The following is a 23,531-nucleotide window of genomic DNA, read 5'->3' as shown; positions in this document are numbered from 1 at the left end:
GGTTTCTTTTCAAGTCAGAGGACCTAAATAAGATTTGGGACCAAGGTTTATTGAAACATCACAAACATACTGCTACTGTTGTGGGGACCCACCAGAAGAAAGCCCGACACCCATTGTGTGTCCCGACCCATAGTTTAAGAAACCAGGCTATTATAGAGTTAATCCAGATCTATAATGCATTTAATTTAGGGATGTTCGATATTGGCTTTTTTACCGATATCCGATATACCGATATTGTCCAACTCTTAATTTCAGGTAATTAAGTGTGCTTGCACACCAGAGCTGTTTGGTCCGGACTATCGGACCAGAATTCGATAGTCCGCTTTTTTGGGGTGGTGTGAATGCGCAGTCGAACTCTGGTGCGGACAAAACACGCAAACTCTGGTCCGTCAAAAAACATAGGTCTTGGTTCGCTTCATCGGACCAAACGCGGACCAAATATAGGAAGTCACCTGATAAACTGTGCATCTTGGGTAGAAGGAAGAAAAAAACACAGCGGCGCGCGGCATTCACTGCAAAACAAGCACACTGTAAACATGTCTCGTGGACAGACTTGGGCGAATGATGAAGTGAAAGCCCTGATGGACATATGGGCAGAAGACCAAATAAAACAGCTGCTTGTGGGCACTCACAAAAACAACGAGGTGTACAAGTTGTTTAGCGAGAGGATGGCGGTAATGGGTTATAATCGAACGATGGATCAATGCCACGTCTCTTCTACTATCACGCTTCTTGCGGCTGTTTGTGTTTTCACGGATTTCACTTCCTGAAGGGGAGGGATTTCCACTCTCCATTGTGTCCAATAGACGAGCGCCCTTTTCGACCGCGTGACATTGTTCAGAGAGTTTGGTGCGCTTGACAAATTGCAATGTGAACGCAGACGAACCAAATGATGAATGCAACATTGTTGCAACTTCACCACCAGAACCGCACAGAGTCCACCAAAACTGAAAGCACCCTAACATTACATATCTCTTGTCGTGGAATTAACACAACATTATGCATACTTTTGACAATAAATAAAATAAGAATTTGTTCTTACTTGCTTGCCTGGGTAAATAAAGGTTAAATAAATGTAAAAAATTTAAAAATTATTTGAAAACCGATACCGATAATTTCCGATATTACATTTTAATGCCAATATCGGTAGGCCGATAATATCGGACATCCCTAATTTAATTGCTTTAAATGTCCATCTTGAAATGATACGCAGTGATCAAATCTTTCTCAAATAATTGTGTAATGTGACATCAGTGACACTGCATTTTGTGACCCCCCTTGTTTTTTTCTCCCTGCTTCTCCAGCCTCAGCCAGAGCCTCAGCCAGAGCCCCAGGCCCCCCAGTCCTGCTGCCCCTCTCCCCAGGCCCCCCAGTCCTGCTGCCTCTCTCCCCAGGCCCCCCAGTCCTGCTGCCCCTCTCCCCAGGCCCCCCAGTCCTGCTGCCCCTCTCCCCAGCCCCCCCAGTCCTGCTGCCCCTGTCCCCAGCCCCCCCAGTCCCTCCTGGGGCAGCCCCTGGCCCCCGTCCCGGAGGAGGGCACGGAGTGTCTGAAGTGCGACACCTTCGCTGAGCTGCAGGAGAGACTGGGCTGTATCGACGGCAGCGAAGAGGTAAGGCTGTTTCCCCGAAGCCTGTTTTTGGGATTCGAACTTCATCAGGGTTTTTCAGAATGGACATTCGAACCTTCTTTTTTAATTAAAAATATATATATATACAAAAAAAAGTATTCTAAATAATTTTTTTTTATATATATATAAATATCCTCAAACCAAAACCTCAATTTAAATAAAGTGATTAATCTGATTAAATGCGTCTTTTTTTTATTAAATCAACTTTCTTTAATGAATATAACTCATCAGTTTTTAATACTATAATATTAGTGTAGCCTAATATTTATCTGCAACTGTGAAGAAAAACCCTATTGGTTTAAACACATATAGTTTATAGACATATAAAAAAAAAAAGTTTAATTAAAAATTTAAGATTTGAATGTTGATTTAGAATTCGAATGCCAACGTAACGAACGAAGGTCCGAACGGTCTAACGTCTGGGCTCAGCCCCACGGAGAGGTGACGTCTCTACTCTCTGCTGTGCATTCATTGGTAGTTTGAGGCGTTTGTCTGATTGTTTGATATAATTTTGTAAGAGGCCACTTTGCATCCCCACCCGGTAAGTTTTAGTCAAGTTGGGACACACAAATTCTATGCTAATTTATCTATCTATTCCATATTTATCGATCAAACTTATCTATCTATCTGGCTAGTTTTTCAGTTCCATCACCTATTCATCTGTTCAATCTTTCGTCCAGGTGACCAAGTTTCCATTTGAGGAGGTTCCTGCCAGTAAGCAGGGTGCCAAGCAGGACCTGTTCCCAGCCTCATCGGCCCCCCAGGCTCCAGCCTCATCATCGGCCCCCCAGGCCCCAGCCTCATCATCGGCCCCCCAGGCCCCAGCCTCATCATCGGCCCCCCAGGCCCCAGCCTCATCATCGGCCCCCCAGGCCCCAGCCTCATCATCGGCCCCCCAGGCTCCAGCCTCATCATCGGCCCCCCAGACCCCAGCCTCATCGGCCCCCCAGACCCCAGCCTCATCATCGGCCCCCCAGGCTGGCTCCGGAGGTGAGCCTTCCAACTCAGATAGCCATTGATAGACAAGAGTTTAGGCATTTCTATGACATAGATATAATGTGACTGCGACCAGCGATTGTGACCACATGTCTCCATCGTCATTTTCCAGATTGTTACAGATTGTGAAAGTACAGAATGTAGACTTTCAATTTATGTGTCTGTTGAATGCCGATGGGTTGTCTCTTATCTATCTCAGATCACCTACTCGAGATAGAACCCTGTGGCCGCTCGATATCCCCCAGCGAGGTGCTAAACTCGCTATGTTCTCGGGTCAATTACTATTTCTATCAAGCTTACTTCATAGTCACTAGTTAGTTATATCCAGTTGATATGAAATATAAGCATAGAAGAGTTGTTAACCTCTTCTTTGTTTGTAATAAACCGAATGTATGTCTGGGAGAACTCTTATTGCCTATAATAACAATAATATTATTATTATCATTATCATCATTATTATCATCATTTTAGGAAAGGCCTGTAATGCTACTCATTTGAAAGCCTGATGATATTACTTTGCCTACAACAATAGTAATTATATTAGCGCAATAACACTTAATAATCATTTGCAAGTCCCAGTACCCCTTATCAATTCGACAGATCCATCAATCCGTGGTACCGACCGTCCGGCCCTGCAGTGGCCAGACGCTCAGTTTCCCACAAACCTGATGGAGCCCGTCGAACACAGAGATACCGGCGCCCGCAAACAACAAACAGTGCCATATATATATATATATATATATATATATAATATCCTCTATATAACTTTAGCTGAAAAGCAGTAACCAGAAATTGATTCAATCTGCATGGCTTCCAGTTATAGCTATACCGTTACCTCAGATGAGAGCAGGGCGAGGCCAGCGTCGCGACACATTGCGATAGAAAGCAGTCCACGAATTCAATAGGTATTATAACTAAGTTATTTTAATTAGAAAAAGCAAGTTACAAAAGAGACTGCATTGGAAATGTCCAATTCAGTTAAAAGAAGTATAAAACAAAACATCTCTTCTCTAGCATAGCATAGAAGATGAATGGTGTCTGAAGTCAAAAAATGAAAAATCTGCCCGACGAGACTGGATCTGTGACTTATATACACAGGTCTGTAGCGTCATATAGTAGGCACAGTAAGACACTCCTCCTTCTAACTTGTATCTTTGCCATTGGCTCCTGTCTACTCCACCAGCCAATCAACACACAATTCAGCAAGGATGAACTCTCCCCCCCTTCTAGTTGTTACAGTAACTGGGAAAGTAATAGATTCCTTGTGGCTGTGGAATTACGTCATGTTTGCAATGATCCAAATTCTACAGAAAGCAGATATAGCATATATATACATGTACTATTCAATACTCATATACTTAAACACTGATTGACATGCCCAAACATCATATATGTATTTTGTAGTTTAAAGTGTATAATAGCATATAACTGCCTCATAACTGTAAGGCAGTGATTCTCTCCTCTGCTCCTCTGCTCCTCTCAAGGTCAGCGCTCAGTGACCACATTCCTGGCTTCACAGCACAGAGGCCTCTTCTCTTGTATTCTGACTGTGCAGCCCAGCCCAGACATAGATACTCGTGCAAAGCGCACAGTATATATATACATATACACATATATGCATATATATCCATATACACATATATATATATGAATACATATCACATATAGACACATACAGTAACATATGCCTAGATTTAAAACAGATATATACAATAAACATATGCTTAATCCTTTATATCCTACAATTGACAGAGAGAACAGGATGTCATAATAAAAAGTGTCACTAGTTGGCTGTGACTCTCAACAGTGTCATACGTTGAAATCTAAAAATGATTGAAGAAGCTGTGCTCATTTGAATCTTGTAAAACCGCTTTCTTTTTTTAGTGCTATGTAAGGGCCAAATTAAATTGACATTATCAACTTCAGAGGCCAGAATGTGGGACCTATAAACACATTTACTATCCAATAGCATTGTGAGGCTGAACAACAGGACCCAATGGGCCGCATTCAACAATACTCTCTTATTATTTTTCTTATATTCTTTCTTACCTGTCTGTTAAGAGAGCAATGAGAAAAGCCACCGCCACATTCATCAAGCCGTTCTCAAAGGAACACTCCAACATTTTGGGAAATTAGCTTATTTGCCATCTACCCTGGAGTTAGACAAGAAGATACATACCTTTTTCTTCTCTGTGCATGCATTAGGAGTAGGAAGACACGCACCGTTAGCCTAGCTTAGCGTCAGTCACTGGAAGTAGGTTCCTCCATTAGCCTAGTTCCAAACGTCTTCCTACTCCTACTGCATGCACAGAGAAGAAAAAGGTATGCATCTTCTTGTCTAACTCCAGGGTTCCCAAAATGTTGGAGTGTTAAGATACTTACCTTTTTCTTCTCTGTGCATACAGTAGGAGTAGGAAGACGCGCACCGTTAGCCTAGCTTAGCGTCAGTCACTGGAAGTAGGTTCCTCCATTAGCCTAGTTCCCAACGTCTTCCTACTCCTACTGCATGCACAGAGAAGAACAAGGTATATGTATCTTCTTGTCTAACTCCAGGGTAGATGGCAAATAAGCAAATTTCCGAAACATTTTGGAGTTTTCCTTTAACGTCGAAATCTGTGCGTACCCAGGAGATTTGCATGATGAATCCCACTCATTCTTAAACTCAAAAGCGTGTTCGTGCTAAATTCATTTGCATACAGACACGCCCACCATCTCCTTATAAGGCGAATGAGGACGTGTGTAAAACAGCCGTGGTTCGGCATCTGATCTAACCTCGTTCCCAGTTTGATCCCTGTCTGATATTCAACAGGAAGCGATTTGCGATCTCAAAATGACACACACACACACACACGTCTCACGACTTGCGACTCAGTGCATGTGTATGTGTTCCTGTGGGTCGCTCATCGCATGTGTGTGTGTGTTAATCTGATGACAAATAAAGACTTATACTTGTACTTATACGTATACGTACTGTATAGTGCGAACTAAATCGTTCCAGCAAAGTAGGCTTTGTCAATATTGAACGACTGGCTGCGCGCTTGTCAAGAACCAATCGCGGCCCGCAGTATACTGATATATATGTCGCTGATCCATATGCTCTCTCCTTTCAGAGAGAGATGACAGGTGACAGACCTATAGGTTCGGAAATACCAGATCTGTCACCTGTCATCTCTCTCTGAAATGTCCCTGTGGCTAAAACTCAGAGTGCGCTCAGAACTTTAGGTGTGGAGCAGAGTTTTGATTGATTGATTGAAAATGTTATTAACAGATTACAGAATGGGTACAATACAGTACAGCTCAATACACACAATTGTTAAGGGGATGCAGACCAGAGAAAGACTTTCGTCTTGTTTACATCAGGGTCCCCCATTTTCAATTCATCATAACATATGACATACATGACATACAGATAGACAGTACTGCTACATCTATACAGAGAAGAGAAGAGAGGAGAGGTTGTAAATATGCGTTATATGCGTACGGCCTGGGCAGCCAGCATCTAACTGTTCTAACAGCAATATATAATCCATTTCAGAAGCAGAACGCATGCAATAAGTTATAATAATAATAATAATTATTTAAAAGTTCTGGGTTTATAAAGTCGTATTTGGGGGTACTGTATTTGGGGGCAATTGACCAATGGTTTGCTTTCAACCCATGAACTCCTTCCTCTCTCACCATTTTATGTATATATTTTTTATTTTATCTACTAAAACTGTATTGTATTATATTGTTTGTTTTGTAAAGTGTCTTTGAGAATTAGGAAAAGCGCTATATAAATCTTATGTATTATTATTATTATTATTATTATGAATGGTAGGCTTTTTTTTAAAGTTTCTTATCTGGGTAAGAGTGCTCTCGACCACTCTTAGAATTTGAGAGAAAAGCAACAATAAGAAAACATTGCTGAATCCCAGGTAAGAACAAAATAAGAGGAAATGCTAGTTAAGAAACGAAATCTGTGCTTCATGAATGAGGCCCATTGACTCTCGAAGGCTAGAATTGAACACCTCTGCCGGTCGATCTGTCCTGGGTGTGAACCTACAAGTATTTGGGGGGGCTTTCTGTATTTTTCACCCATCCCAATTTAGTCGTTATGCCAATTCCCTTTCTGGTTGTTGCGCGCATTGCCCCACTGTTGGCCTGGGGAGGGTGTAGAACTACCACATGCCTCCTCCGATACTTGTGGAGTCAGCCAGCCGCTTCTTTTCACCTGACAGCTAGGAGTTTCACTGGGAGAACGTAACGCGTGCAGAGGTTCACGCTATTTCCCCCAGATCCCCTCCCTGCTGAACAGGCGCCCCGACCGACCAGTAGGAACCACAGTTTACAACGACCAGGATACATACCCCACCGGCTTCCCACCCGCTAACACTGCCAATTGTGTTAGTAGGAACGACTGACCAAGCTGGAGGTACCGCTGACAGCTGGATTCGATCCCAGAGTCTCTGCGGTGGTAGGCGAGTGCTTAGTCCACTGCGCCACCCAGCCGCGCTCCATGTGTGTTACTTATGGACGTTGCTCGAAACTCAGGTGCCAACAAAGCACTCGCCTTGATTCACATGCAAATTTCACTCCGCCCCCATCAACAACAGCCTGAAAACAGCCTTTTTTAAACAAAGAAATGTTACTATTAGATATGCTATAACTGTTAAGCTTTTATAGTAAACATGTTCTTAAACATTCAAACTGTGATAATATGAAAATAAACTAAAAACACAAAAGATATATATATATATATATATATATTCTGTTGTCATTTGCACAATTCGACTACGGCCACAACCGCTGGGCATGGTCACATAGACATATTATATACATAATATTATATACATATTATTAGGGCTGTCCCCGACTAAGGATTTGGATGGTCGACTAGGATTGGCCAAAATTTGCCGTTAGTCAACTATTGGTCGACTTAAAAAAAAAGTATAATATTTTAATTAATTAATACATTTTTTCATTCCATTTGGGCTGTGGGGGGTGCTTATTGTCTGAAGGAGTCGACTGAAGGCTTCTGGTCCTCTGCAAAAGCATGCAATTGGTCCACTGATGGATACATCTTGATATTTGTTAGCCTCTGGTATGCGTGCCATTAGTGTTAGCCACGCTTCTATGCTTCTTTTCTTTTGAAAAAAATTATAATTTTTTTTTTTTTTTTTTTTTTTATTATATCCGACTAAGAGGTTGGCCAGTCGACTACGGCCCCTTTCGACCGATTAGTCGACTAATCGATTAATAGGGGTCAGCCCTACATATTATATACATATTACTCACCAGTGACCATGATGTTTTTTCTTCCCGCTGCAGTCTCGGTAACTCCTAGAGGGGGCGCTGCAGAGCTCACCTCCCCAGCAGGGAGCAGGAGCAGCGACCAGCAGCTGCAGGACATCAGGGAGGTGATGGAGGAGGCGGAGCTAGCCCACACCATGATCCACAGCCTGGCCCAGGAGAGGGCTGGGAGTACCAACCCCTCCAACAACAGAGCTAGGTGAGAGAGAGAGAGAGAGGGGGGGGGGGGGAGAGAGAGAGCGAGAGAGAGAGGGGGGGGAGAGAGAGGAGAGAGAGAGAGAGAGAGAGAGAGAGAGAGAGAGAGACACATCAGATAACTGGTTGTAACTCAGGGAACCTGGTCTCCTACCAGGAAGCATCTACCACCTGCTGAGAGGCAGGTTTGACACTTTCCAGGAATGGAAGAAGAATGGATTTGATATTGAAAATACAATACATTTCAATGTGTCCATTACATCCAGACGACTTCTTCGGCAGGTAGAGGTGATGTAATCTTTAGGATAATTATATGGATCACAGATTATTGATCCCAACATGTACTTGTCATTATTTATTGTAAGTCCCGCTGCATGGCGTGTTTGTGTGGAACTGTTGACGGAGAAGAGCGTCAGTTTAACTGATGTTCTGAGGGTCTAACAGCTAAAGCAGAGTCTCTTTTTGATTGGCCAGCCGTGAGTCTCTGAGCGCGGGCAGCAGCGGTGATGGAAAGCCACGCCCCCTGGGATCACCACGCCTCGGGATCGCCAGTCTGACCAAGACCTCTGACTACAGGTACGAGACACACAACAACCAGTCTGACCAAGACCTCTGACTACAGGTACGAGACACACAACAACCAGTCTGACCAAGACCTCTGACTACAGGTACGAGACACACAACAACCAGTCTGACCAAGACCTCTGACTACAGGTACGAGACACACAACAACCAGTCTGACCAAGACCTCTGACTACAGGTACGAGACACACAACAACCAGTCTGACCAAGACCTCTGACTACAGGTACGAGACACACAACAACCAGTCTGACCAAGACCTCTGACTACATGTACGAGACACACAACAACCAGTCTGACCAAGACCTCTGACTACAGGTACGAGACACACAACAACCAGTCTGACCAAGACCTCTGACTACAGGTACGAGACACACAACAACCAGTCTGACCAAAACCTCTGACTACAGGTACGAGACACACAACAACCAGTCTGACCAAGACCTCTGACTACAGGTACGAGACACACAACAACCAGTCTGACCAAGACCTCTGACTACAGGTACGAGACACACAACAACCAGTCTGACCAAGACCTCTGACTACAGGTACGAGACACACAACAACCAGTCTGACCAAGACCTCTGACTACAGGTACGAGACACACAACAACCAGTCTGACCAAGACCTCTGACTACAGGTACGAGACACACAACAACCGCTAGAATTAACCCTTTTACCACCACCACTACCAAATGCAGGGTTCGTACGGGTGCTGGAAATCCTTGAAAATGCTTGTATTTCAATGTGCTGTTTTCAAGGTTTTAAATGTGCTTGAATTGTGTATAAAGTGCTGGAAAGTTATTGAAATTGTAATTGCATTTTATACTTTAATAATAAATCGCTATCTGACTGAATAGTTTGGTTTTTAGACAAAGAAATAAAATAAGTCGGAGCGACTCGCGAGCCTATTTTGCGTTCGCCTTTCATGCAAAATGAAATGTGGCTCGGCCCCACCCCGAAGTGTTTTTACCTGTGCCATGAGAACAGCGCGCGTGTGTGTGTGGCCAAAATGCCGGGAGGCTGCCATTTTAATGAGCTCTGGCTCGGAGATATCAAATATAATTCAGAGGAGAACATCCTCGAGTAGCCGTGTGCAAAATATGCAGAAAGGACTTGAAGATTTTTACCATGGGGATTGGGGGAGTCTGCACGTTCGAGCCACGTTGAAAGGTGAGCCACTGAGCCATGGGTGTTATTAACGTGTCTCGGCCTGGCTCGCCAGGTAACTAAGTTCGAGACTACAAGTGCTCCACAGTCCACACCTGTCTCCGTAAATGTTTGTTATAAAAATACCACTTCAATAATCGAAATAGTCAAGTAACAGGCAAAATACACTAATGGAATTACAAACTCGTGTTTACCGGACTCTGTTTTTCACCGCAGTGTTGTAGCATGTAACGTTAGGCAAATCAACGTTAGCTAATTTCCTTTCATGTATTTCAAAACACGAAAACTTGTTGTGTATTGAAATGGTATTTTATTTTTATAACGGAACATTTACGGAGACTGGTGTGGAACTGGTGTGGAGCAGTTGTAGTCTGGAACGCAGTAACGTACTGTCTACCTGTATGTCGTGTATGTCATAAATGTTATGATGAATTGAAAATGGCGGACCCTGATGTAAACAAGACGAAAGTATTTCTCTGGTCTGCATCCCCTTAACAATTGTGTGTATTGAGCCATAGTGTATTGTACCCATTCTGCAATCTGTTAATAACGTTTTCAATCAAACGTGACGAGCCAGGCCAATTTTAGCATGTTTATTTATGGAATATGCAATCTAACAGCTAACGTGACCTTTACAGTTAATTACATGGATAATAATGTTAAGGTAGTTGGTTCATTCCAGGCCATCATTAGGCTCAGTCTAAAATGCATAGGCAGTAGCCTATAAATGAAAATGAAATATACATTTATAATATCATAATGATCCATTTAGATTAGATGTCAACATTAAACAATAAATACTCTTAAAGTTAAGTGCAACCAGTGAGATTAAATTAATAAAACACTTTGTTTTATTTATAACATGCTGCTCCTTTTTATTTAGGGAAGAAGCATCAAATTCTGATGAAAGCACGTCTAAATCCAGGTCCTGCATTAGTGGATTATTTCCAGCAGACAAGCAATGCATCAAGCAGCACAGCTACATCCACATCAACAACCAGCAGTGTAGTGAGAGCCAGAGCAGCCAGTGGAGGAGCTTGCAGTGGAGTTGCCCCTCTACCATCCCCAGGCTCATCCAAGAACCAGTCAACCAGCAACACCACAGGCACCATTAAATCATTTGTTACCTCTAATCCAACACTTCAAGCTGAAATATGCTGGGCAACAAAAGCTGTAACCAGCCACTATTCCTACCATTCATGTAATGACATGGGGGCCATGTTTCAAACAATGTTTCCTGACAGTGAGATAGCAAAGCAATTTACTTGTGGGGAGAATAAAGTGGCATACCTCACCACATTTGGGATAGCTCCTCATTTCTCTTCCCTGAAAACTTTATTAACAGATTGCAGAATGGGTACAATACAGTACGGCTCAATACACACAATTATTAAGGGGATGCAGACCAGAGCAATACTTTCGTCTTGTTTACATCAGGGTCCCCCATGTTCAATTCATCATGACATTTATGACATACACGACATACTGCATAACACATCGGCTCAGCTATATATCAGTTATATATGATGCCAAGTCTACATAATTTTGGTTGTTTAGCACAATAACATCTGATTTAATGTGATGGAAGAAGTGAAATAATCATTTTGAGTAAATATTTAATTTACCACAGCCGCATAAGATGCTGGAAAATCTTGAAAATGCACCTTGAAAATGCTTGAAAAGTGCTTGCATTTTGCCTTGGAAAAGGTGTACAAACCCTGCAAATGGTTTAACCCTTTCACTGCGACAATACAGACGGTTAACCCTTTCACTACCACACTACAAAGGGTTAGCCCTTTCACTACCACACTACGGAAGGTTAACCTTTCACTACCACGCTACGGAAGGTTAACCCTTTGCTATCACACTACAGACGGTTATTGTGACGAGAGAAGATCATCTCCCGATTCAGATACAATTGAACACAAACAGTTCCAAAGATATTAATGTTTCGTGGCATAATTTCACACCGCAATGGATTTCGGTGCCTCTCATCTCCTATCCTCTCGTGTTGTCTGTGCTTCTCCTCTCAGACACCCGATACAGAGAGCACTCAGCCAGTGGCCACTCCCCTCAGAGACAGAGAGCACTCAGCCAGTGGCCACTCCCCTCAGACACCCGATACAGAGAGCACTCAGCCAGTGGCCACTCCCCTCAGAGACAGAGAGCACTCAGCCAGTGGCCACTCCCCTCAGACACCCGATACAGAGAGCACTCAGCCAGTGGCCACTCCCCTCAGACACCCGATACAGAGAGCACTCAGCCAGTGGCCACTCCCCTCAGACACCCGATACAGAGAGCACTCAGCCAGTGGCCACTCCACTCAGACACCCGAGACAGAGAGCACTCAGCCAGTGGCCACTCCCCTCAGACACCCGAGACAGAGAGCACTCAGCCAGTGGCCACTCCCCTCAGACACCCGATACAGAGAGCACTCAGCCAGTGGCCACTCCACTCAGACACCCGATACAGAGAGCACTCAGCCAGTGGCCACTCCCCTCAGACACCCGATACAGAGAGCACTCAGCCAGTGGCCACTCCCCTCAGACACCCGAGACAGAGAGCACTCAGCCAGGGGCCACTCCCCTCAGAGACAGAGAGCACTCAGCCAGTGGCCACTCCCCTCAGACACCCGATACAGAGAGCACTCAGCCAGTGGCCACTCCCCTCAGACACCCGAGACAGAGAGCACTCAGCCAGGGGCCACTCCCCTCAGAGACAGAGAGCACTCAGCCAGTGGCCACTCCCCTCAGAGACAGAGAGCACTCAGCCAGTGGCCACTCCCCTCAGAGACAGAGAGCACTCAGCCAGTGGCCACTCCCCTCAGAGACAGAGAGCACTCAGCCAGTGGCCACTCCCCTCAGAGACAGAGAGCACTCAGCCAGTGGCCACTCCCCTCAGACACCCGAGACAGAGAGCACTCAGCCAGTGGCCACTCCCCTCAGACAGAGAGCACTCAGCCAGTGGCCACTCCCCTCAGACAGAGAGCACTCAGCCAGTGGCCACTCCCCTCAGAGACAGAGAGCACTCAGCCAGTGGCCACTCCCCTCAGAGACAGAGAGCACTCAGCCAGTGGCCACTCCCCTCAGAGACAGAGAGCACTCAGCCAGTGGCCACTCCCCTCAGACAGAGAGCACTCAGCCAGTGGCCACTCCCCTCAGAGACAGAGAGCACTCAGCCAGTGGCCACTCCCCTCAGACAGAGAGCACTCAGCCAGTGGCCACTCCCCTCAGAGACAGAGAGCACTCAGCCAGTGTCCACTCCCCTCAGACAGAGAGCACTCAGCCAGTGTCCACTCCCCTCAGACAGAGAGCACTCAGCCAGTGTCCACTCCCCTCAGACAGAGAGCACTCAGCCAGTGGCCACTCCCCTCAGACGCAACTGTAGTTTTTCACACAGCGAGGAAAATAATACTGTCGGACAATCTAACAAGAATTCACGTGTTTATAAGTCGTATTAAGTTTTGTAAATAAGGAGACATATAGATAACATCTCAAAGGACAAAATATCTCCATTTTGACCTATTTCTGAATGCACAACGTTTATGGCGATTCTGAAGAATCTCCCCTTGCACCGTATGGCGGGTTTCACCGTGGCGGGTCACATATTAGTGTAGCCTAATCTTTATCTGCAACTGTGAAGAAAAACCCCATTGGTTTAAACCAGCGGTTCTCAAACTACGGGTCGCGACCCAAAGTGGGATCAGTGTAGGTGACATTGGTGTGGGGCATTGGCAACAAAAAAAAACTCAGATCGAGTTTTCCACCCGGCAGCGGTGTGTATTTGCCATGTCTCGCCCCTTCATCAATGGAGGCCGACACACAGTATTCCAATACACATCTCACTACACCCTGCGCATTTAGAATCGCGGGAGAGGGGGTCTGGTCTTTTGTGTGTAACCTGGACTCGCAATGGATAGGTTTGTTGTCAGAAGCGTTGCTGGTTGGCCGCGATGAAATGGGCTCTGCGCATAACCAGCTGCTATACCACACTGAAGTGAGGTGGCAGAGTATTCGCCTTTGTTAAATCGGAGAAGAAGCACGGAGCTCCGTTAGTGGCACTCCAGGATAATCAGCGGAGGTTTGGGGGTATTTACTCAGCTTGACGGCTTGTTGTAGGAACAGAATGCAGGAGGCGCTCAATGATCTTTCGTGTGACGAGCTACTGAAAGTCAAGTTCACTGGACAGGCCCTCGCAAAGTTCTGGATATCAGTCCGGAACGAGTACCCAGTGTTGTGTAATGCTGCGCTGATAAAGCGTGTCCCCTTCGCATCAATATATCTCTGTGAGGGCGGATTTTCAGATCTCTGCCAAAGCGCACGTGAGCGCATTTTTTTTTCATGTTCTGGTAACATATTTTGGCTAAATATGCCTTGTTTTATAAATGTGTATACAGAAACAATTCCATTGCTTTTGTTGATAATATTCATTAATTTCATTGATAACATAGTGCTGTAATTCTTTTTTTCGAAACAACGTGTGCTTTTATTTTGATATTCCTTATTTCCACTTTGAAATTACGCGATACATTAACACTTGTGTGCCAGTAGAGTAGAGTGCCAGCAGGGGGTGCCAGAAATAGCGCTTGAGTGCCAGCGCTGTAGTCAATGGGAGGGCGATCACATTTGCGAACGCACAAACTATATCTTAAATTATGGCTCTAATTATGTGTCTAATACGCCTGTCGCTTATCAATGACTTGTTTGCAGTCAATATTGTCGAAACGGATTGTTTTTTAATCGGTTCATTTCAGTTTTATACCATTTTGAAAAACGCTTGTTTTTTTAAACTTCCAGAAAAAAATAAAAAAGATTCTGCAGGAATCATGCTTTACTGGAATACACAAAACACGTTGTAATTTTTCGGCCAATTTATGAATCGTTTTCAAATAAACGCTAGATTATCGATAGTATATGTGTACTTATGCACGCTAGAGAAGCGGGCTGAAAAATCTATTATCTTATTTCCTGATCAGCACACACACACTCACAGCCACATACACACATATGGGACACGCTGAGATATAGGTGAAAAAAACTCTGATTATCCCAAGACTGGTAAAATAGAATCCTTACCTCAGATCAGATGTTCTCCAAAAAGATTATTCCAATTCCTGATCGCCATTCCAAATATTTATTGATCCAACGCTGGGTAGTGGAAACACATATTCCACGCTGTTCTGCGGCTCAGCAATGAATGGGATTGTCTCCGGTTACATGCCTGACAAGTAAAATGTGGATTCCGGACTCTTTTTTTCCCATCCATTTCATTCAGTCTAATCCAATGGGTGCAATACCACCCGGAGAGACGATAGGGGGCGGTATTTTCCCTGTTCGAGCTCAGACAGATCCCCACTGGTAACGTGAGGCTAGATTGATGAAAAATGAATGGAACTCGATAATAAAAAAAATAACGATTAAATAACGAGATTTCTCGTTCTTGGCACTCAACGCATCGCATGAACTAACGAGATTTCTCGTGGCTGGCACTCAAAGTGTTAAGTGTGGGGTCGCCAAATTCCTGTGTTATGAATGAAAATAATTCTCATAGATTTGAACTGTTCTTGCACAAAGTGGGTAACCATGAGGGACTGACAGAGTTTGTGACATTACTGGTTATAGAGGTAATACATGGTTAAAGAACTTTTAAATAACTTTATTTCAACCAAACATGCTTAAACAATAATGTTAGTGATAGAAGGGACCTCATTTTGTGCACAAGTGGAAAGCTTGCCAATGTTCATGAGGCTGAATTATTACAATAGCCGATAATACATTTCCCCAATGATAAATCCCTATACGGGTGGACCGTGTGGGGAACTAAAGTGACGTCAGACTACACCTCCCTATAGACTGCACCTTGCGTTGACCTCTTCACCTTCCATCACACCTGGGAATAGACTGCACCATGGGTTGACCTCTTCACCTCTCTCTCTGCAGGCCCCCCTCCTCCCCCTCCCAGCGCTGTAAGGTGTTCACGCAGAAGGGCGTGATGCCAGGAACGCCTCCTCTCTCCTCCTACACCTTGGCTGCAGACGCGCTGGCAGCAGAGTCTCCGGCTGCAGACAGTATGTTTTTTCTTTTTTCTTTTTTACTTGGTTCACGATGATGCCCTGATAACCTGGATATGTATTTCTGTCTTTATTGATTGTGCGAGTCTACTCCGCACCGTTCTTGGGAATTGTGAAAGTTGTATGTCAAAATGATGTGTGTCCTTATGTGTTGTAAACAAATATATATCTTGAACCCATTGTATATTTGTATATTATTGTATATTATTACTTATTACCTTTTACTCTTATGTTTAGAATGGTATTCTATTTTATTCTTACAACGTTTTCTTTTATCATGTCTATTTAAAAAAAAATATATATATATTTATTGTATTTTGCACAATCTAGGCGGGCATGGCCACCTACATTTCACTGCATGTCTTGTGTATGTGCCAAATAAAACTCTTGAATCTTGAATCTCTAAATGTTTGTGACTCTCCAGACAGTCTGGCTGCAGACAGCGGTCGCTCCTCCACAGAGTCCCTGCTGTCCAGGAGTCCTCCTGTGGGGACGAGCCCCCAGGTCCTCGAGCCTGCCCCGTCTCTGTCCTCCGGCCTGGGCTCTGTACGGACGAGCCCCCAGGTCCTCGAGCCTGCCCTGTCTCTGTCCTCCGGCCTGGGCTCTGTAGGGACGAGCCCCCAGATCCTAGAGCCTGCCCCGTCTCTGTCCGCCAGCCTGGGCTCTGTACGGACGAGCCCCCAGGTCCTAGAGCCTGCCCGGTCTCTGTCCGCCAGCCTGGGCTCTGTACGGACGAGCCCCCAGGTCCTAGAGCCTGCCCTGTCTCTGTCCGCCAGCCTGGGCTCTGCCGAGACCCTCTGCGATGACGACGAGGACGTCCCCCAGTTACCCCTGGACACACGCAGAGAAGGTGAGACACACTCAGTTGTTACAGGTATATTGTTGTGCAGGGCTTCCTTGTCATTAGGAGGATACTAGCTTCAACAGGGGAGCAAGTTGTGAAACAGTGTTGCTTTGAAATGAGCGCTAACAGTCGTCCTGGCTGGCTTCGTCAGTCATCCCTACAATTGGCAGTGTTAGCGGGTGGGAAGCCAGTGGGGTTATGAGTCCTGGTCGTTGTAAACTGCTACTGGTTGGTCGGGGCGCCTGTTCAGCAGGGAGGGGATCTGGGGGGAAATAGCGTGAACCTCCGCATGCGTTACGTTCCCCCAGTGAGTGTTGCTGTGGAATTTCCACTTAAGATGGGTGCTCACAAAATTGTAAAATTGTCTGAGAATGCAATAAGCTATAAGGCACAACAAAACTCCTAAATGTGTCTGTTCTTTCTCTCGTTGTCCTCCAGCCCTGGGTCCAGTCATGTCCTTACCCCCAGACGGGTCTCTTGGGATGGGAGAAGATGAGCTGGCGTACACCCTGGTTACCGGAGGAGAAGGAGAGGAGGACGAGGAGGCCAGGGGCCTGCTGGAGAGCCAGGGCGCCGGTCGCCCCGCCAGCATCGTCAGCTTCAACAGCGACTGCTGCTCCGTCACCGCCCTGGCCTCGGGGTCGCGACCCGCCAGCGGCGTCAGAGAGGACGGCAGTGCGGAGCGCTACGGGACGTCTGCTGGGTCGGCTGCTGCGTCCGGGATCCCCGAGGTGGTCGCCATGGCAGAGGTCAGTATGGCGGGTGGGGCTCTGATCTGTCAGCACGGCTTTAGATTCACAATAAACCTCAAAGTCTAGTCCATCAACCACTGTATTTACATGGATAGAGGACTTCTACCATGACTACCACTGTAGTACTAATGCAGGATGGAGGACTTCTACCATGGCTACCACTGTAGTACTAATGCAGGATGGAGGACTTCTACCATGGCTACCACTGTAGTACTAATGCAGGATGGAGGACTTCTACCATGGCTACCACTGTAGTACTAATGCAGGATGGAGGACTTCTACCATGGCTACCACTGTAGTACTAATGCAGGATGGAGGACTTCTACCATGGCTACCACTGTAGTACTAATGCAGGATGGAGGACTTCTACCATGGCTACCACTGTAGTACTAATGCAGGATGGAGGACTTCTACCATGGCTACCACTGTAGTACTAATGCAGGATGGAGGACTTCTACCATGGCTACCACTGTAGTACTAATGCAGGATAGAGGACTTCTACCATGGCTACCACTGTAGTACTAATGCAGGATGGAGGACTTCTACCATGGCTACCACTGTAGTACTAATGCAGGATGGAGGACTTCTACCATGGCTACCACTGTAGTACTGATGCAGGATGGAGGACTTCTAACATGGCTACCACTGTAGTACTAATGCAGGATGGAGGACTTCTACCATGGCTACCACTGTAGTACTAATGCAGGATAGATGCATGATGGAGGACGTCTACGTGTAGCCTATTATCCCTCTACTGTATTAGCCTGTATAGTGTCATATATATACTATATTATTATATTATATAGTATGTATATCATATTTCATATTGAATTATACATTATCATATTATATTTAGGGCTGTCAGTTTATCGCGTTAATTAGATTAATTAATTACACAGCAAATTATCGCGTTATGAAGATTTACTCAAAATTAATAAAAATGATTATTATTATTATTATTTTTGTAATCTTATTTTTTTTTTTTTTTTTTACATCTCATTCATTCCATAAGAACGTAGAATAAACATTTACAAACTTATTCTTTAAATTGTCTATTTGCATGTTCTTGGTATCTGATTCTAGGGATATCTATGGATCTAGGTTACTAGGCTTGAGTAAATTGTAATGAACCAAATGAGAATATCAATTCAATTCTTTTTTTTTTACTGTGAATAACACCATGCTCAAATTGACCAGACCTGAAAAATCTAAGCAAAAAATGAATAAAGGGAAGATGATTAAACAGAAGGTTTTGTAGATACAGTACTGAATTCTGCCATCCGGACACATGCAATTTGAAATATGATTATAGAATATAAAATATCAGGCCTAAAATGGTTATGTGATTAAAATGCAATTAATTAGATTAATTAATTACAAATCCTGTAATTAATTAGATAAAAAAATGTAATCGCCTGACAGCACTAATTATATTGTATGGTATTGTATCATCTTGTACTGCAGGTTGCTATGGCCAGACTGCGGTTGGAAGGAGAGGCGTTTGCCACTACGCTGCCCAGCTGTGGTTCCTCCATCTCCTCCTGGCTGAGCGACCTCAGTGACGCTGACAGCTCTCTGCACAGCTTCAGCCAGTCCCAGGGTCTGGGTCTCCAACACGGAGAGGCCCTGGCCGACCCCGACCCCAACAGCAGCCCCCTGTCTGGGGGAGGAGAGGCCAAGGTATCTAGAAGATGAACACCTGCGGTGTCTACTTGAATTGTGTTCACCTTGCGAACTGCCCCCTCAGAAAACTCTTTTAAAAAACAGCTAAAACACACATGTTCAGACAGGCTTTTGGTCATATATAGGCACCCTTTGTCCTCACTGTTCCTATAGTCTTTAGTTATTGACTGATGATTTTATTTAAATTATTTGTATTCTATTATTTTATTTGGTTCACTGTTTTTAACACTTTAACTGCCGAAAACGCCGGAACTCGTCATTCCCCGCCATGCTCAAGTTGCCGAGGACGCCGTAACTCATCTTTGATATCAATATTTCAAAAATCTGTGATCGAAATCATATTTCCGTTCCGGAGCCTTGACACGCAGTGCTGATCTCCTCTCAACCCTCTAGCGGTTCAAGAGCGCCATCTGGTGGCCAATCGCCAGATCGAAACCGGATATCAACCTTTAACCCGGCAGGACTCACTCCATATGGGGTCCGGGCACTCGCTAATGTTAGAGAGACTCTGTCTTCACACAGTGAACATCGATCGGTGGAAATAACTCGAAAAAACAACATGATTTGGACGTATATACTATTATACAACCTGGAAATAGATCGGGCATTTCAACATCCCATAATCGAAAACTGTCTACTCCACGCTGATCGCCCAACGGCCCGAGGAGACTGGGGTGAGTTTTAGCGTGTAGTATTACCGTGTTCGATATAAACTGCTATGATGAACATATGACCCACATTAGATGAATGGTATAACGTTGCCCACGGAATTATAAACGCCCCCTCGCCCATCCGGTCAACATCAGATGACGTGTAGTAACTTCCAGAAGTACGTCCAGTTGAAATTTTTTATCTCGCACAGATTCCTACCAAACTGTATTTGATCATCAATATAATGCATTTGGGGCTATAAATCACGTTCTGGAGAAAGCTGCAGAAAGAGATGAAAACATACTTATACTTTAGACCATATTTTAGTATGAATATGTGAATGAAAAAGTTTAACGTTGCTACACCATGAACAATACATATAGGACATTGAATGGGCCCTAATAATGGCAATGTAGCAATAGAATTTAAAAAGTTATAGCCCTGCAAAGAAGGGGAACTTCTCCATGTTAAATAGAGCTGGCAAGGGATGGTATATCATGAATTTAACCTTAGGCAATCAAAGTGTTAACTGCTGTCTGTTGTTGTTGTTGTCATTTATTTCTGATTTCTGTTTTTTGTTTTATATACTAAGCTGTAGTATAAATCACCCTGTGCATTCGTGCTGTGAAGGGTGCTATATAAATAAAGGTCATTCATTCACCTTTAGGGCATGCGTCCACCTATCTCACAAAAACGCTGGCAGTGCGCCGGTAGTACTGGAGCGCTGCAGCGCGAGCCTTTGTCTGAATATGCGCCCAGCGCATCGCTCTGTAAAGTTCAGAAAGTTTCAACTTTAAAACGCTGTGTGCGGCCGCACAAAAAAGCTGAAATGCGCTGAAAAAAGAAGCTGACTGCAGCGCATTTCCTTATAGGCGGCCGTGCGGCCGCATACGCTCCCTCCCCATTGGAATACATTGAAAAAAGACGCTTGCGCCAAGAAATATGAGGCAGGTGGACCCGGGCCTTTAGCATGCATGTCACATCAAAGTTATTGGGGCAATGCTGGTGCCTTTTCAGTACACTTAAAAGGGGAACTATTTGACTATTTCTTTCACTATTTGGGCACTTTTACACAATTTTTGTGAGTCTATGGAACACCTCTGTACGGTTTTTTTTCAAAAAGATTCATTGTTTTGTATTTCTAATCAAGTACTCAAAAATAAATTCTACCTCAAGATCTTAAGCCGTTTTGAGGCTGCAGCTCCAACCACTGTGTGGCCTGGTGCCAACTGCCACACCAACTGCCACATTATTATGCAGCTGAGAAATCTCTGACATCACAGATATGCAAATCTTCAGATGACTCAGTTCAGTGAGGGTGAATATTGTGAGAGGAGAATTGGAAGAATGCGCCAATATGAGAATTAGAGATAGATCCTATTAATATAAGTCCACATAGCTAGGAAACAATGCTAAACACTGAAAAAGGCCATTTATAAGATAGTTCCCTGCTAGCCAATGTAATCTCTTATACTGTATCAGAGGGGCTCACTGGTCCCTCACATGCAAAGGGTTTGTTAGTATGATGCTTGACGCCTTAGGCATCAACAGAGAGACCTTCACCGCAGTGCTTTCAGTGGTGGCCATGTTCGCTTCACAGTCCTGCTGTGTCTGACGTCCTTGACCCCTGATGTCCCTGACCCCTCCTTGCTGTGTCTGACGTCCTTGACCCCTGATGTCCTTGACCCCTGATGTCCTTGACCCCTCCTCTGTGTCTGATGTCCTTGACCCCTCCTCTGTGTCTGATGTCCTTGACCCCTGATGTCCTTGACCCCTCCTCTGTGTCTGACGTCCTTGACCCCTGATGTCCTTGACCCCTCCTCTGTGTCTGATGTCCTTGACCCCTCCTCTGTGTCTGATGTCCTTGACCCCTCCTCTGTGTCTGATGTCCTTGACCCCTCCTCTGTGTCTGATGTCCTTGACCCCTCCTCTGTGTCTGACGTCCTTGACCCCTGATGTCCTTGACCCCTCCTCTGTGTCTGATGTCCTTGACCCCTCCTCTGTGTCTGACGTCCTTGACCCCTCCTCTGTGTCTGACGTCCTTGACCCCTCCTCTGTGTCTGCTCTTCTAGGTGCAGGGGCTGGGTGAGGAGGAGCAGGTCCCCGGGGGTCTGGAGGGAGATACGGTTCCGTCAGAGAGTGGGAGTGATCAGGGAACCCCCGCCAAGGACAGGCTGAAGAAGCTCCCTCCCTCCATGGGTAAAACCAACATGGCTGGGTTCAATAACTTCTCTCCGTTCAAGGCTACCATCACGGTTCACCCCTGGGTGGCGGTTAAACCCATGGTCCTCCAAGAGCCCACCATCCTCTCCTCTCCTACCAGGACGGGCTTGATCAAAGAGCAGTCCAGACCGGCCCCGGCGCCGCACCTCGTCTCCATCTCCAGTGAGATGAGCTTCGAGGACCCCTGGATGAAGCGGGGCGCGGAGGAGGGGCGGTGCAGGGAGCTGGTGTGTGAGGTGAAGCCAGAGAAGAGGCAGGTCCAGCCAGCCAAGAGCCACCAGGGCTGGGGCCCGGGAGAGAAACCTACAGCCGGGGACCAGCGCCATAACAGCCAGAATGGTGAGAGACTTTGATACGCTATATTGAACCGGTATATACTAGGGATGTCCGATATTCTCGGCCGATATTGGCATTAAAATGTAATATCGGAAATTATCTGTATCGGTTTTCAAAAAAGAATATATATATTTTTTTAACCTTTATTTACCCAGGCAAGCAAGTAAGAACAAATTCTTATTTTATTTATTGTCAAAAGTATGCATAATGTTGTGTTAATTCCACAACAAGAGTTATGTAATGTTAATTACCTGAAATGATTTCGTTTTTTTGGGGGGGAAACCCTGCATATATCGGTATCGGTTGATATTGGTATCGGAAATTAAGAATTGGACAATATCGGTATATCGGATATCGGTAAAAAAGCCAATATCGAACATCCCTAGTATATACTTTGATATGGTATATTAAAAACGGTATATACTTTGATACAGTATATTAAAACGTTATATACTTTGATACGTATATTTTAAAACTGTATATACTTTGATACGGTATATTAAGACAGTATATACTTTGATACAGTATATTAAAACTGTATATACTTTGATACGGTATATTAAGACAGTATATACTTTGATACAGTATATTAAAACTGTATATACTTTGATACGGTATATTAAGACAGTATATACTTTGATACAGTATATTAAAACTGTATATACTTTGATACGGTATATTAAGACAGTATATACTTTGATACAGTATATTAAAACTGTATATACTTTGATACAGTATATTAAAACGGTATATACTTTGATACGGTATATTAAAACGGTATATACTTTGATATGGTATATTAAAACTGTATATACTTTGATAAGACATAAAATCATTCATTCACAAATTACATTATACAAAGTTACAACCATAATCAAATAAACAACAAAGCATACCTTGCTGCGCTCTCCAAGGAATGTAAACCGAAAAGGTGCTTTCTTCCATTTAAACACACGATCAATACATGGGGATACAAAGGATAAAAAGTCGCACAGAAATACAAAGGCGATACAAAAAGACGGACCAAACGTTCCTGCTGCCGACTACATCACTTAACAGGCGCTTCCAGCTGTACTGATCTACGGTGCGCCAATAGGGACACATTTATGTAGGC

The 23,531-nt window shown here is 44.5% G+C and overlaps 1 protein-coding gene across 1 annotated transcript in view; it reads left to right on the top strand.

The window, feature by feature from the left end:
• The window catches only part of LOC311247272 (kinesin-like protein KIF26B), a gene marked incomplete at both ends in the record, with an annotated part of 60,595 nt that overhangs the window by 7,693 nt on the left and 29,371 nt on the right, over positions 1–23,531 (top strand). The window contains 11 exon segments of the mRNA XM_084337632.1: positions 1,305–1,607; positions 2,306–2,339; positions 2,390–2,615; positions 7,948–8,112; positions 8,583–8,684; positions 15,798–15,925; positions 16,353–16,432; positions 16,673–16,778; positions 17,211–17,521; positions 18,989–19,204; positions 21,931–22,420. Of these exon segments, the coding sequence (XP_084193758.1) occupies positions 1,305–1,607; positions 2,306–2,339; positions 2,390–2,615; positions 7,948–8,112; positions 8,583–8,684; positions 15,798–15,925; positions 16,353–16,432; positions 16,673–16,778; positions 17,211–17,521; positions 18,989–19,204; positions 21,931–22,420 (2,161 nt within the window).

The sequence above is a fragment of the Notolepis coatsorum genome (assembly GCF_963971535.1).
Source record: "Notolepis coatsorum genome assembly, chromosome: 20".
NCBI lineage: Eukaryota > Metazoa > Chordata > Actinopteri > Aulopiformes > Paralepididae > Notolepis > Notolepis coatsorum.
The sequence above is the reverse complement of the archived record's forward strand: the minus strand, read 5'-3'. Positions and strand labels throughout refer to the sequence as shown.